Here is a 15,846-nt window from a genome sequence, read left to right on the forward strand (position 1 = left end):
ATAGCCCTTGGATTGCAAGGAGATCCAACCTGTCCATTCTGAAGGAGATCAACCCTGGGAATTCTTTGGAAGGAATGATGTGAAAGCTGAAGCTCCAGTACTTTGGCCACCTCATGCGAAGAGTTGACTCACTGGAAAAGACTCTGATGCTGGGAGAGATTGGGGGCAGGAGGAGAAGGGGACAACCCAGGATGAGATGGCTGGATGGCATCATGGACTCGATGAACATGAGTCTGAGTGAACTCCAGGAGCTGGTGATGGACAGGGAGGCCTGGCGTGCTGCGATTCATGGGGTCGCAAAGAGTCAGACACGACTGAGTGACTGAACTGAACTGAACTAAACTGATGGACCTTTGTTGGCCAAGTAATGTCTCTCCTTTTTAATATGCTGTCTAGGTTGGTCATAACTTTCCTTCCAAGGAGTAAGCGTCTTTTAATTTCATGGCTGCAGTCATCATCTGCAGTGATTTTGGAGCCCCAAAAAATAAAGTCAGCCACTGTTTCCACTGTTTCCCCATCTATTTGCCATGAAATGATGGGACCGGATGCCATGATCTTAGTCCATATAGGCAGGAAGCAAAATGAGTCTGGAGCAGAGGCCATGTGAAAGCAGAATAAATTGTAAGATACTTGGTTCTTTATAAAAGAAGGCATTCAGTGGGGATCGTATGAGATATTCTTCTGCTTGTCTACTTGTCTGGGCTACTAAGTCACTCTGAATCACTTTAATGCTCCCACAAATTCTATACATTTCCAGTTGCCAATTTCTTGGGTGTTCTAGTAATATGAGCACAGGAAAAGAAACTCAGAAATTAACATCAAACATGTTCCTCTTCCAAAAATGAGTAAAAATTAAAAATTCAAATTTTATGACAAAATCCTTTGATAAATTTAGAAAAATCCTTAATATAAGATACATAATTCTATTTAAATATAGTGCCTTGGTATGAAATATTATTCTAGTGAAAATAATTATAAATTATAAATTATTACATTAAAAACTCTGGCCTAGGAAATTTAGTGACTTATTTCTTAAGCATCACTTATAATTAAATTATAGTTGAAATGAATAATAATTTCCAACCTATATAAAGCTGGTTTGAACTCCTTGGCACAGAATCCAAAGCTTTTCACTTAGTAACTTGCAAATACAAACTAGGAAACAAAACCAAATCAGTTGATTACCATATTTCAGAGATAACTTCTCTTGTTTCTACTTTCAAGTTAAATTCAGGAAGAATTTATTGTTAGTCAATCATACAAGTTAATTTTTAATTTAAAATAAAGTTTTTTTTTAAATTTTGCATTCTTTATAAGCGTCCTCAAACCTCTACTCTCTATCAAACGTTAAGTATTATAAGTCATGGTCCTGCCATTTTCCCCATTCTGATTTGTCATCCTAAAGCCCTATTGTCAGTACCAAATCCTTACCTTACCATTCCATAGCAAAATAAGTCAATTTTCAAGACTTGAAATGCACTGAAGCTAGACTCCATGGCTAGGTTTCCAGATACAAAAGCATCTCTAATAATTCTTCAGGATTACTCCATTTATCTTTAAGAATTTCCCTACATAGAGAACTGACATTAATTTTGTAACTCTTTCTCAAAGTGATATTTTTGTCAGAAAGCAAGACAAGTCAAAATTTTCAGGCTTAAATAATAATTTAAAAGCATTACTTAGACCCCCATCTGGAACCAATTTACTTCTCATCTGAACTTCTGGCATTATAAAGCACCCACTTTTATATTGCATTAATTTTAAATTTCCATTAAATTGCTCAATTTCCATCTTTTTATGAGGCTTCAATTTTTTTTTTTTAATTTCAGTTTATTTTGACCATCACAGGAAATGGAGCAGGGAGTAGAGGATTGGGGGTGGTACTGCTTCAGAAACTATATGAACAAATTTTTGTCCTCTGACTTGATCTGTTCAGTTTTTTAGTTTGACTAGAAATTTGAGGAGTTGACATGGAGAAGAAAATACGAAGTAAAGAGTTCACCGTTAAGATGAGACTGAAGATAGAGTTCTGTGCTCAGTCCTCTGTTCTTGTTTTAACTTTCTACATGGGGCATCTTAACCATGCCCTTTGTATTTGCAAATCCCTAGATCATTTTAGCAGTGATCAATTCTGTTCAGCTTCATGCTGTGATGTCAGCTGCCTGTGGGGCAGTCCTTACCTGTGACTGGAATATGACAGGTATTTAATAGATATACATTGAATGTAGGATAGATGAGTGAATGAATGAAAGGATATAAGATGGATGGATGGATGGATGGATGGATGGAAGCAGAGATCATACTTGTCTACCTGGATATTGTCATTAGTGTTTCATGTTCAAGTCCAATTTCACCTGCTCTTAACTGACTTTTTCATTATATTCTGCCTCAGAGAATAATGCTACTCCTATACTTTTATTCCATATTGGACCAGCTCCTCTATCACTCTCTATAGCTAGTCAGTGAACAATTTCTATAGGTAACCAGCTCAAATTAGGCCACCTTTCTACTCAGAATCTGTGTGCCCTTAGACTTCAGAGTAAAATTCAAGCTCTTCAATGTGGTATATAAGCTCCTTCATAGACTGGTCTCTGAAGAACCTCACAAACTACCCCCTACATAGTTCCACCCACATACCACTCAACCTACCCTGAACCGCTTGCACTCCTAAACCAACCAGAGTCTCCCATGTCTAGGCCTTTGAGCATGATGCTCTTTGCTCACAGTGCTCTCCCTAAGTTAGCAAACTTTTAATTCATCCAAGACTCAGCTCTCAATTTAGGTCTAATATGAAGTCACTGCAAAGATCTTGCTTAGGGAATCCTCTCAATCTTGCTTTCTTTCATGTCTAGCACAGTGATCAATAAATATTTAATGATTAAATAAATGTGTTTAAAACTCATATCTGTGGGGAGGAGAGAAAGACTTAATGAGAAAACCAGATGGAGAAGCATTTGAAAATTACTAAATTTAGATATCAGTAATTCTATCTGAAATCTGAATTCTGTGTCTACATTCCTTGCTCTGAACCCCTCTGTAAGATCTGACATCTCAGAAGATAAAACAGAATATATAAATGTGTATAACAAAACCACTTTGCAGTAAAAATTAACACAACATTGTAAATCAACTATACTTCAATAAAATTTACAAAAAAAAAAAAACCTGACATTTCAAGTCGCACAATTTTCTGGTGCTTTTTTGACATCTCATTTCCAGTCCAGCCTATTTCCATCCCTTTCCAGTTAAATTTCTCAGTTCAGAAAGCGCTTTTAGCTCCTTTGAATAAGGGTCCTAAGATTCCACAGTGCCATATTCTTGGTTTCAGTCATCACTTACAACTGTTAAGCCCAGATTTCAAAGAAGTGTGCTGGCCCCCACAGGTCTTTCTAGATCAAGTCTCTGCTGAGATTTGCATAGTTTTCTCCTTGATTTGAGGCACAGTGGCCCATGTTTCTTGGGGGAGGTTAGTGTAGTCATAGAAAGAGAAGACTGCTGAAAGGAAGAACATGAACCTTGGGTTGGTGGTTCAAGACAGACCCAGGAGTAAGGTACAGAAGTGTCAGATCCAGGTGCGATGAGGGTGGGGAGTATAGGGGAATTCGATTTGGAAGCTTAAATTGACAGGAGGATGATAGAGGCCCAGGTGAGGGAGGAAAAAGATGAAACTGAACTTCTTCTTACCTTTTAGCCAAACCCCATCCATCTTGAAGATGGAACAGAAGCAGTCACAGGATTGACAATTTATACATATTACTCTGATTTTGTCTTGTACACTTTCCTTTCTGGAAAACACAAGGCTTTCTCACTTTGAGGCACTTAAGTTGGTTAAACTCACCTCAGTCTGGCCTCCTTTCATTTACCTGGGCATCATAACAGGACTCAAATTAGACAATACTCTAAATTAGCTGCCTGTCTTTTGATTTTTCCTGGAATATGCAAAAGTACAAATTCTCAGCTTCTTAAAAACAGGAACTGCATCTTATTTTCTGTGCTGTCCTCTTTGCTGTCTACCATGTTCCCTGACACCCCATTTGCGTTGCTGAAAGAAAGGAACTTGTTGATGTCAGAGGAAACGAGTAAGAAAACAGTCATTTATCACATATTAATTTATGTCTGTATCATTACATACCTGTTTTTTTTCCCATTTGCTGCATCTTTTAAAGACCTTTTCAAGAGAAAAACAAAAATCTTATTTATGTAAAAGTTTCCTTCTTGCATCTTGAAATTCATATTCTCTTTCTGTGTTGCCATGGTTTCTGGTCAATATTCCCTCCACTCTGGATGAAGAAATCTAGTCAAAAAATGCACTTTTCAAAGCATACTTCTTCATCAGATGTAAGCTCATAGGGAAAACAATTTCAACCATTCAGAATTAAATCATATTCACAGAAATATTAAAATATAGTGGTAAATATTGGACATTAGAAAAAGCATGCATTTTAGAGTAAATGAACCCGATTCAATCCAGTTCTGTCATTTGCCTGCTCTGCAAAATAGATATGTTTATTACTTTTCAGTTCAGGTCTCTTATGTGTAAAATAGGAACATGAATTCCTACTTTTGAGAGTGCTTATGAGAAATAAATAAGCTTGTAGTCAATATTCAATATGAACTCCCTTTTGGTAGTTACCATTCCAGAAATCCCATTAATGTCTTTATTTAAATAATAGCTAAAATCTACTTAATGGTGTTCCTAAAAGTATATAGACTTTAATCCAACAGCTCATATAGTTATTAACTGGGTACTGAGTTCTACAAAATTAATTTATTTAGCAATAAGCTGTTTACCCAGATCTAGAGTAGAACTCGACCTGCTTTTGTAAATAAGCTCATTTTTATTTCTCTGAAGCTTATGACCACTGAAGGTTTGGAGTTAAACTCAGGGTGATGGTAGTATGAGGTCTAGGACAATGGGTCCCTCTGGCCCAAAAGAAGGGACCTGGTGGGTCTCAAGGACGACCAATCAGATTTTCAATAGGCATCTGAACTAGGCATTGAACCTGAGAAGTGATGCCTTATAGTCAATGGAAGCTCCACTGTAAAGAAGATTTTTGCAAATAATAAAAGCACACTAGAATACTGACTTGAGTACAGTAGTAATATGGGGGTCAAATAGTTTATCCAGATTTTAATCGTTTCCTCATTCATCTCTTTAAATATTTGTTGAGCACATATTATGTATCAGGCAGTATTCCAGCCCGAAGAGACAAAGGGGAACAAGGCTTAATCTCTGACATCAGATTATTCACAATTTGTAAGACATACAGGAATATAAGTGAATATTTTATATGGCAGTTGTACACATTCTATAATAGAGAAGAAACAAATGACAATTTCATATCACCATGGGCAGAGATTATGGCTTGGAAAAGTCAAGGAAAACTTGAAAGAGGAAGTGATACTTCACTAGTTACTCCAAATAGAAATGCTCTGGTGAGCAGTAACTATCTATGAGTTCATTGCTTTCTAGATACATATTTCAATATCCCTTTCTTCGATTTAGTTCCATTCTGGATTACCTACATAATATGCTGACTAGATTTTAGCTTCTTTGGACTTTCCAGGGTAAAAAAATTTTTAAAAGGACCAACCTGAAATCATTTATGTGCTGTGCTGAGTTGCTCAGTCATGTCTGACTCTTTTGTGGCCCCATGGACTGTAGCCTACTAGGCTCCTCTGTCTGTGGGGATTCTCTAGGCCAAAATACTGCAGTGGGTTGTCATGCCCTTTTCCAGGTGATCGTCCCAACCCAGGGATTGAACCCAAGTCTCCCACATTTCTGAAAGATTCTTTACCATCAGACCCACCAGAGAAGCCCAAGAAAACTGGAGTTGGTAGCCTATCCCTTCTCCAGGGGATCTTCCCAACCCAGGAATCAAACTGGGGTCTCCTGCATTGCAGGAGCATTCTTTATAAACTGAGCTACCAGGGAAGCCCTGAATCATTTACAGAACACTCAAAATAAGTGAGGATCTCTGCATTGTATGTAAAATTGTAATAGACAGGTGGCAAAGGGGATGACAGGATGAAATGATTGAACAGCATCATTGACTTAATGGACATGAATTTCAGCAAACTCCAGGAGACAGTGAAGGACAGGGAAGCCTGGCTTGCTGCAGTCCATGCTACAAAGAGTTGGACCCAACTGAGTGACCGAACAACAAAAACAACAACCAACCACATTCAGATCTAGCAAAATATACCATGAGGATGATTGCATGGTCTGTGTCTTAGAATGAAAATAGTGGGTCACTGCTTCATACGGAAGTAATAAAAGAAGCCCAGGAAAATTCAGAAGCATGTGTCTAGAAACTCACTTTCTTCTAGAGACATTTCCAGCCTTTATTTTCACCACAGGTTTGATCCCTTTTTTGTCGCAAAAGCAGTATTAGGTAACTAAATAATGTATTTTCTTCAAAATGGAACCTATATGTAAAATACATACAACTTTCTCCCAGAAATTTTTTCAAATTAAGAGTTTAGTAACAGAAGAGGAGGACACCAATAAGAGTTTCCAGTGGCAAATTCCTCATCTGTATTTAAAAAAAAGAAGCATCATCATCATCCACTGAATGAATGAGGGTGACCACTGAAACAATATGGTTCCTGGTGTCAGACAGGAGTTGGTACATATTTCAGGAAGGAATGTAACTAATCTGAGCTTCAATTTCTTCTGTGAAGTAGAAGAAATTACCTATATGCCTATATAAGTGTATCTATATGCATAGTCACATCCTATATACTATATGTGTCCCATGCTATTGAGCAATGAAGAGTAAAGATACACATGTAAAGATATAGCACAGCACCAACCTAGCATAGCACACACTCAATAAATAAAACTTGATAACAATATGGACAAAAACTGCACTATTTTTTGACTATTTTCCGTTTATAATCTTTATGATATTGTTTAGATTGTTGTTGTGCTTAGTAGAGTGAGAAAACAATTCCGAAGTCGTATTGAATTCTTTCATCCTTTTCCATTATTTTTCAAATACTTTACTTATTGTGATATCTTCCCTATATATCACAAAATTCAAGCTGAAAGCAATTTAGTATTGATTTTTGCCACCCATTTAATCTTGGTAATCACCATTTCTTCTCATTTATGCTGACCAAGTGGTTACATTGTAAGTAGCGTGATGAAGTGCAGAGGAGGAGGAAGAAGAAAAGAGATATTCTATTTTCTATACATTACAATATTGAGACGTTTCACACTTAAGATACTGTGTAGGTTTATTATAATGTCTTTTCATGGTTTTTAATCTTTTATATTCATTTAAACACTGAAAAAATTGGTTGCGAAAGAATAAAAAAAAATTCAGATAACAAGTGGTAAAAATACTTATAACCCAGAATGGACTTTGATTGTGCTAATATTGCCCATATTTCCTTTCTTTTCCTATAACAAAATTTTTAGTTTTTCACAGAATGATTAAAATTCTTTGTGAAATAATTGTCCTAAATTTAGTAGACTCTTGTAAAAAGTCATTTAAAATTATTTAAAAGTTACCTGGTTTTACAATTTGGAAATAAATATATTTTTTAATGAAAGTCCTGCAGGTTACAAACAAAAACCACATACATCACTTAACACATATTCTTCCTAATAAGTTTTCATTATGATGTAAACAGACAAGATAATAAGCACCATCTTAGCATATATATGATGTCAAGGATTTTCACTCAGTGTGTTACCAGGGTCAATGGCAAGTTCAAAAGTAATCCAAAATGGCAGGTGAAAATTAGTATTCCTTGAAGTACTCTCAATTGAAGCAGAAATTCTTTTCCTATCCTAAAAATTCTGACCTAGCCATTTAAAACACTTTTCCGCTGAATTCTCTCTTTTTTTAATTTATTTATTTTAATTGGAGACTAATTACTTTACAATATTGTATTGGTTTTGCCATACATCAACATGAATCCACCATAGGTGTACACGTATTCCCAATCCTGAACCTCCCTCCCAACTCCCTCCCCGTACCATCCCTCTGGGTCAGCCCAGTGCACCAGCCCCAAGCATCCTGTATCATGCATCAAAACTGGACTGGTGATTTGTTTCTTATATGATATTATACATGTTTAAATGCCATTCTCCCAAATCATCCCACCTTCTCCCTCTCCAACAGAGTCCAAAAGACTATTCTATACATCTGTGTCTTTTTTGCTGTCTCGCATACAGGGTTATCGTCACCATCTTTCTAAATTCCATATATATGCATTAGTATACTGTATTGGTGTTTTCCTTTCTGGCTTACTTCACTTTGTATAATAGGCTCCAGTTTCATCCATCTCATTAGAACTGATTCAAATGTATTCTTTTTAACGGCTGAGTAATACTCCATTGTGTATATGTACCACAGCTTTCTTATCCATTCATCTGCTGATGGACATCTAGGTTGTTTCCATGTCCTGGCTATTATAAATAGTGCTCCGATGAACATTGGGGTACACGTGTCTCTTTCAATTCTGGTCTCCTCGATGTGTATGCCCAGCAGTGGGATCATAAGGCAGTTCTATTTCCAGTTTTTTAAGGTATCTCCACACTGTTCTCCATAGTGGCTGTACTAGTTTGCATTCCCACCAACAGTGTAAGAGGGTTCTCTTTTCTTCACACCCTCTCCAGCATTTATTGCTTGTAGACTTTTGGATCACAGCCATTCTGACTGGTGTGAAATGATACCTCATTGTGGTTTTGATTTGCATTTCTCTGATAATGAGTGATGTTGAGCATCTTTTCATGTGTTTGTTAGCCATCTGTATGTCTTCTTTGGAGAAATGTCTATTTAGTTCTTTGGCCCATTTTTTGATTGGGTTGTTTATTTTTCTGGAGTTGAGCTGGATAAGTTGCTTGTATACTTTTGAGATTAGCTGTTGGTCAGTTGCTTCATTTGCTATTATTTTCTCCCATTCTGAAGGCTGTCTTTTCACCTTGCTTATAGTTTCTTTTGTTGTGCAGAAGCTTTTAATTTTAATTAGGTCCCATTTGTTTATTTTTGCTTTTATTTCCAATATTCTGGGAGGTGGGTCATAGAGGATCCTCCTGTAATTTATGTCGGAGAGTGTTTTGCCTATGTTCTCCTCTAAGAGTTTTATAGTTTCTGTTCTTACGTTTAGATCTTTAATCCATTTTGAGTTTATTTTTGTGTATGGTGTTAGAAAGTGTTCTAGTTTCATTCCTTCACAAGTGGTTAACCAGTTTTCCCAGCACCGCTTGTTAAAGAGATTGTCTTTTCTCCATTGTATATTCTTGCCTCCTTTCTCAAAATAAGGTGTCTACAGGTGTGCGGGATTATCTCTGGGCTTTCTATTTTGTTCCATTGATCTATATTTCTGTCTTTGTGCCAGTACCATACTATCTTGATGACTGTGGCTTTGTTGTAGAGCCTGAAGTCAGGCAGGTTGATTCCTCCAGTTCCATTCTTCTTTCTCAAGATTGCTTTTGGCTATTCGAGGTTTTTTGTATTTCCATACAAATTGTGAAATTATTTGTTCTAGCTCTGTGAAAAATACCGTTGGTAGGAGAAGGCAGTGGCACCCCAATCCAGTACTCTTGCCTGGAAAATCCCATGGACAGAGGAGCCTGGTAGGCTGCAGTCCATGGGGTCGCTAAGAGTCAGACACGACTGAGCAACTTCACTTTCAATTTTCACTTTCATGCATTGGAGAAGGAAATGGCAACCCATTCCAGTGTTCTTTCCTGGAGAATCCCAGGGACGGCAGATCCTGGCTGCCATCTATGGGGTCGCACAGAGTTGGACACGACTGAAGGGATTTAGCAGTAGCAGCAGCAGCAGCAGCTTGATAGGGATTGCATTGAATCTATAGATTGCTTTGGGTAGTATACTCATTTTCACTATATTGATTCTTCTGGTCCATGAACATGGTATATTTCTCCATCTATTAGCGTCCTCTTTGATTTCTTTCAACAGTGTTTTATAGTTTTCTATATATAGGTCTTTAGTTTCTTTAGGTAGATATATTCTTAAGTATTTTATTCTTTTCGTTGTAATGGTGAATGGAATCGTTTCCTTAATTTCTTTTTCCATTTTCTCATTATTAGTGTATAGGAATGCAAGGGATTTCTGTGTGTTGATTTTTTATCCTGCAACTTTACTATATTCATTGATTAGCTCTAGTAATTTTCTGGTGGAGTCTTTAGGGTTTTCCATGTAGAGGATCATGTCATCTGCAAACAGTGAGAGTTTTACTTCTTCTTTTCCAGTTTGGATTCCTTTTATTTCTTTTTCTGCTCTGATTGCTGTGGCCAAAACTTCCAGAACTATGTTGAATAGTAGCAGTGAAAGTGGGCACCCTTGTCTTGTTCCTGACTTTAGGGAAAATGCTTTCAATTTTTCACCATTGAGGATAATGTTTGCTGTGGGTTTGTCATATATAGCTTTTATTATGTTGAGGTCTGTTCCTTCTATTCCTGCTTTCTGGAGAGTTTTTATCATAAATGGATGTTGAGTTTTGTCAAAGGCTTTCTCTGCATCTATTGAGATAATCATATGGCTTTTATTTTTCAATTTGTTAATGTGGTGAATTACACGATTTGCGGATATTGAAGAATCCTTGCCTCCCTGGGATAAAGCCCACTTGGTCATGGTGTATGATCTTTTTAATGTGTTGTTGGATTCTGATTGCTAGAATTTTGTTAAGGATTTTTGCATCTATGTCCATCAGTGATATTGGCCTGTAGTTTTCTTTTTTTGTGGCATCTTTGTCAGGTTTTGGTATTAGGGTGATGGTGGCCTCATGGAATGAGTTTGGAAGTTTACCTTCCTCTGCAATTTCTGGAAGAGTTTGAGTTGGATAGGTATTAGAAGAATACATCTTTAAGAGAATATAGAAATGACAATGATCACAAATATTTAGGGAGTTGAGTACACCTAAGTGTCTATGATACAATTGTATCAGATACCTTGTTAATTAGGCTATTTCATGATTGTATAAGTGAAAAATAATGATATAACAGGACTTTTCTTTAAAGAATATGAGCTCAAAAAGTAACCTTTGAAAGTTCTTTCTGAATGTCTTTTGAGGATATCTCTTAACTATTTTTAGAGTGGAAGAATATCATGGGTGTTAGTTTTCATTTACTTTGAAAAGTTCATTTCTTTTTAAAAGATAGTTTATCGCATAGATTATATCCAGTCATTTTTCATTTAAAAACATTATTCTAATCCTCAAAGCTGATACTTCTGATGTCTGCTTCATTGTGATAATGACATCAGGAATTATTTTGAATAACTGTCTCAGCCTTGTTAACCTTTAGAAATAGTTTGACTATTTCAAAAGAAATAGTAGAAAAAATTTCAGTAGAAATTTTACCTGTTAGCTCTTGCTTTTAACCAGAATTTTTATCCTATTTATTTATTACCTTGATGTCACTTTTAATAATATGTCTTTGGATCAAATTCTACTTAGCGAATTTTCCATTTCATTGGAAACTAGCTTTCATTAATAATTATGAAATTCAGTGCCAGGAATGCCAAAAATAAACCACATGTAAAGAAGAGTTGACTCATTGGAAAAGACTCTGATGCTGGGAGGGATTGGGAGCAGGAGGAGAAGGGGACGACCAAGGATGAGATGGCTGGATGGCATCACCGACTCAATGGACGTGAGTCTGAGTGAACTCAGGGAGATGGTGATGGATAGGGAGGCCTGGCATGCTGCAATTCATGGGATCACAAAGAGTCAGACACGACTGAGCAACTGAACTGAACTGAACTGAAAGAAGAATTATTCAAGTAGGTTATAATTTCGACAAAATGAGGAAAATGTTGCTCTCTAAATTAGAGATTTTTTACTTATTTAGTGGAAAGGTATGGGTTTTCAAGGCAATAGGAAGAAAATAAGATATTTTATAATACAGAGACTTACTTGTAACTAATCAAATATGCCAAACCTTAAAACTTAGGAAAAAACAAAACCATATGTCATACTCTTAGTGGAAGTAATTATTATCAATACCACCATTTTACATCAAAAGAAGACCTTTGCTCGGGATTGTTGGGATGGAAACCACAGAATATTTAAAAGATAATTAGATCAATTTTATAGTTTTAATAAACTTTAAGAAATGTAATCTGTATAAGCATCATAAAATAGACATTTCAGCTTGTATATTTACATGACATTTTAGGAAAACATTATAGCATGATTCTGCTATAAATTCTCTTGGGTTAATTTTTCTGCTTTTCTCTCAATGACTGATTATTACTTAACTATTAAGAAGAGTGAATGGTGAATTGATACATCTTTTTTTCTTCTATTCAGCAAGTATTAGTATGTTTAAGTCTACATGTGCCAGACACTAGAAAATAGTGGTGAACAAAGCAGATCCCATGCCTTCATGAAATATACATTCTAGAGAAGGAATCAAGTAAAATGATAACAATGATGATAATAACAAAGAAGCATTTTAGTTGTTTTAATTATTAGTAGTAGTGGTGAGGGTGGTGATGGTGGTGATGTTGATGGTAGATTTATGGAAGGGGAAAGCATGACTGAAAGATATAATCTAATCAGCTTTTCTCGCTATTGTTCATTCTACTTTAGTCATACTGGCTTGCTTAATGTTCCTTGAGCATATCAAGTGCATATTCCTGTTTTAGGACCTTTCAATGGCTGTTCTCTCTTTTTGAAATGCTATTCCCCCCACATATATTCCCTCATCTCTTTCTTCTATCACCTTTTCAGCAAGAATTACCCTGGTTACCCAGTCTTAAATAGCAACTCTCACACCTTCATCTCCCAGCGTGGAATCCCCCTTACTTTACTCTCCCTCTTTCATCCCTTAGCACTTATCACCTCTAACAGACTATATAATTATTTATTTTTTAAATCTGTCTTCTAGTAGAATATAAGCTTGGTATGTTCAAAAATCTTTTGTCTCAGTTGTTTACTGGATGATTTGTTGTTGCTTGATCTCTAAGTCATGTCCAACTTCTTGGGACCCCCTCCTTGGACTGCAGCACACCAGGCTCCCCAGTCCTTCACTATCTCATGGAGTTTGTTCAGATTCATAGCTATTGAGTTAGTGATGCTATCTAATAATCTCGTCCTCTGCTGCCCTCTTCTCCTTTTGCCTACTGTGTGTTAAATGCCTATCACATGTTATGCAGGCTTCCCAGGTGGCTCAGTGGAAAGAATCCACCTGGCAATTCATGAGACCCAGGAGATACAGGTTCAATCCCTGGGTCAAGAAGACTCCATAGAGAAGGAAATGGAAAACCACTCCAGAATTCTTGCCTGAAAAATTCCATGGACAGAGGAGCCTGGTGGGCTACAGTCCATAGGCTTGCAAAGAGTCAGACATGACTGAGAACACGCACAATATGAAAAATATATTTATAGAATAAAAACTTAAAATCATTCAAAAGCCATAGCACTTTAGAATTGTTCTGCCTCTACCACTCTGCAGCTTCTAGAAGTATTTCCACAACTACACAGGGCACTAATAGATTCTTTACTAAGATCTAGACATTTAAAATGATTTAGTTCTATTCAGTTTACTAGGTTTTGAAAGGTAATGGCATGTCTAAAATATTTTAGAAAGATTTCTTTGAAAAATTATTAAAGTGTAAATGGTCTAGGAACCAGGGTACTTCGAACTTCAGTTGTATGAGAAATTTTGTTAATTTTGATAGCTCATGGCTTAAAGATGCCAGATAAATGTATTTTGCTAGTCACAAACTTTCAAGCTAAACCTCCATATTACAACAAAACTGTGAAATGCTTTGAATACTGCAGGCAGTTATGTTTACTACCACTGACAACTGAAAAGCAGAAAAATTCTGTCTAGAGCTTTCTACTTCTTACACACAAAAAAAATTTTAAATGACTCAGTCTCAAGAGAGTGGATGGTGACAGACTCTGCAAATTGAAGATAAAACCACAAGTACATGCACTGTGGGAAGTACCATAGGGTCAGTGGCCTTGCTACTTTTGGCACTGCAAATATTTTGGCTCAAATCCAGCCTCACACTCTGTAGTTGGAAAGAACATTGCAGCTTTCGGTCTACAGCCAAGCCACGTATCCTTGTGGTCTGTCTCATGAAGTTTTCATTGCTATTTGCACTGCATTCTCTCATATAGGCCACTGTGGTAGGGAGTATATATCTCTGTTGGTCTTAACAGAGGCTGTAGGAAAAGGAAAGACTGACAGTGCCTTTCAATTAAATAGTCTTGCTTCTCCAAGGAGTATCTTTAGAATACTACATACAGGGCATTTCAGTAAAAAGAAATAATGTAATTTCAGTAAACACTGATTCTTTAGTTAGGGTCAATGAGATCCCAGGAAGACCATGAGGGTATTCAAAGGGCTAGTGAGCCTGCTGAAATTATATACTAGACTGTGTGTATATACATTTCTCCGGGGAAAGAATCCAAAGCTTTCATTCTAAAGTATCAGTGATGCTCTCCTCCAAAAAAAACTTTTTTTTTTGTAGATTAAAAGCCATTGTTTTCAACTATAATACAAGTCTAAGAAAATGTCCAGCATTTGTCCCATCAGTTTTTTAAGGACAATAGAATCCACCTCTCTCAGCATCACTCTTTGTCTGGCTCATCTTCTAGTTAAGTATTAGCCAGATGGCCTCGGCCTTAAAATCAGTTGTAGACAATGGAGAAATTACAGGTTTTGGAAATAGCCTTTTTTGGAGTCACATCCTGGCTTAGCCACTAACTGGCTAGATGAGCTTAATTAAATCAGTTAACCTCTCAGAGCCTCAGTTGCCTTATCTGAAAAATGGGGTCAATCCTAGTGCCTCCCTCACAGAGATGAAGTACTGGTCAAGAAGATCATGGAAGTGAGGTGCTTAGCATAATTCCAGATCCTGATTCTTTCTATAACTACCTCATCAGCTTTACTTTTCATGGGCTTTAATGATTCACTAATAAAATCCTTAATTTTGAATAGTTTTGTAATACAAATGAGGCTTCCCTGATGGCTCAGTGGTAAAGAATCTGCCTGCAATGCAGGAGATCCAGGTTCTATCCCTGGGTCAGGAAGATCCCCTGGAGGAAGGCATGGCAACCCACTCTAGTACTGTTGCCTAGAGAATCCCATGGACAGAGGAGCCTGGCACGGGACAGCCCATAGGGTCACATAAAGAGTCAGATATGATTGAAGCGATTAAGCAGCAGCATACGACAAATATCTTTTCATTACAGTAAAAATAATTACATTTTAACTGACCTGTATCAATCATTATCAGTATTCAAACTTTAGACACCAGTATTGTGATGCTGTATGGTTGAATTCATTGTTTTGCTAAAAATTGATTATGTTTGCATTTTCACATTGTGATGTTTTCGACTCCAAGATTCAAGGGAAAAAAATCTAAGCTGTTCATTAAGGTACAACAAACCATTAAAACATTATACCAATTTTTAGGCCACAATATGAAATTTTAAAATATTTGAATAAACATAAATAGATATATTGAGTTTATTTGCCAAGGAACCATAAAACACATATAGTTTTATGGGCTATTCCTCTTTCTGAAGGAGGGTTAAAAGCTATTAAGAAAATTAACAAATTTGATTGAAATGTTGTTCTTTTTTCCCACAGCTCTTGTGGTGAGATTTTTGACCAAACGGTTCATCTGGGAATATGATCCCACCCTCGGTAGGTCAAATTTTATTTCATCCTCCTCTCCAATCAAAGTTTTGACCTGAAAGAGAGAATGTCATTTTCTGTTGCAACATTTTTAAGCATCTTGCAGCTGTTTGAGAAGTGCTTTGTCAAATCACGCAAAGAGCCCTGTAAGAAGATGGATGTGTGTTGTATGCTGTCTGCGCTTAGAACTCTGCAGGATTTTCATGCAT

The 15,846-nt window shown here is 36.6% G+C and overlaps 1 protein-coding gene across 1 annotated transcript in view; it reads left to right on the top strand.

Moving 5' to 3' along the window:
* Positions 1-15,846, top strand: part of RERG (RAS like estrogen regulated growth inhibitor) — a 139,256-nt gene that overhangs the window by 107,002 nt on the left and 16,408 nt on the right. Inside the window, exon 3 of the mRNA XM_012175305.4 lies at positions 15,590-15,646. Within this exon, the coding sequence (XP_012030695.1) occupies positions 15,590-15,646 (57 nt within the window). The remainder of the gene's footprint in view (positions 1-15,589; positions 15,647-15,846) is intronic.

Source organism: Ovis aries, chromosome 3 (genome assembly GCF_016772045.2).
Source record: "Ovis aries strain OAR_USU_Benz2616 breed Rambouillet chromosome 3, ARS-UI_Ramb_v3.0, whole genome shotgun sequence".
NCBI lineage: Eukaryota > Metazoa > Chordata > Mammalia > Artiodactyla > Bovidae > Ovis > Ovis aries.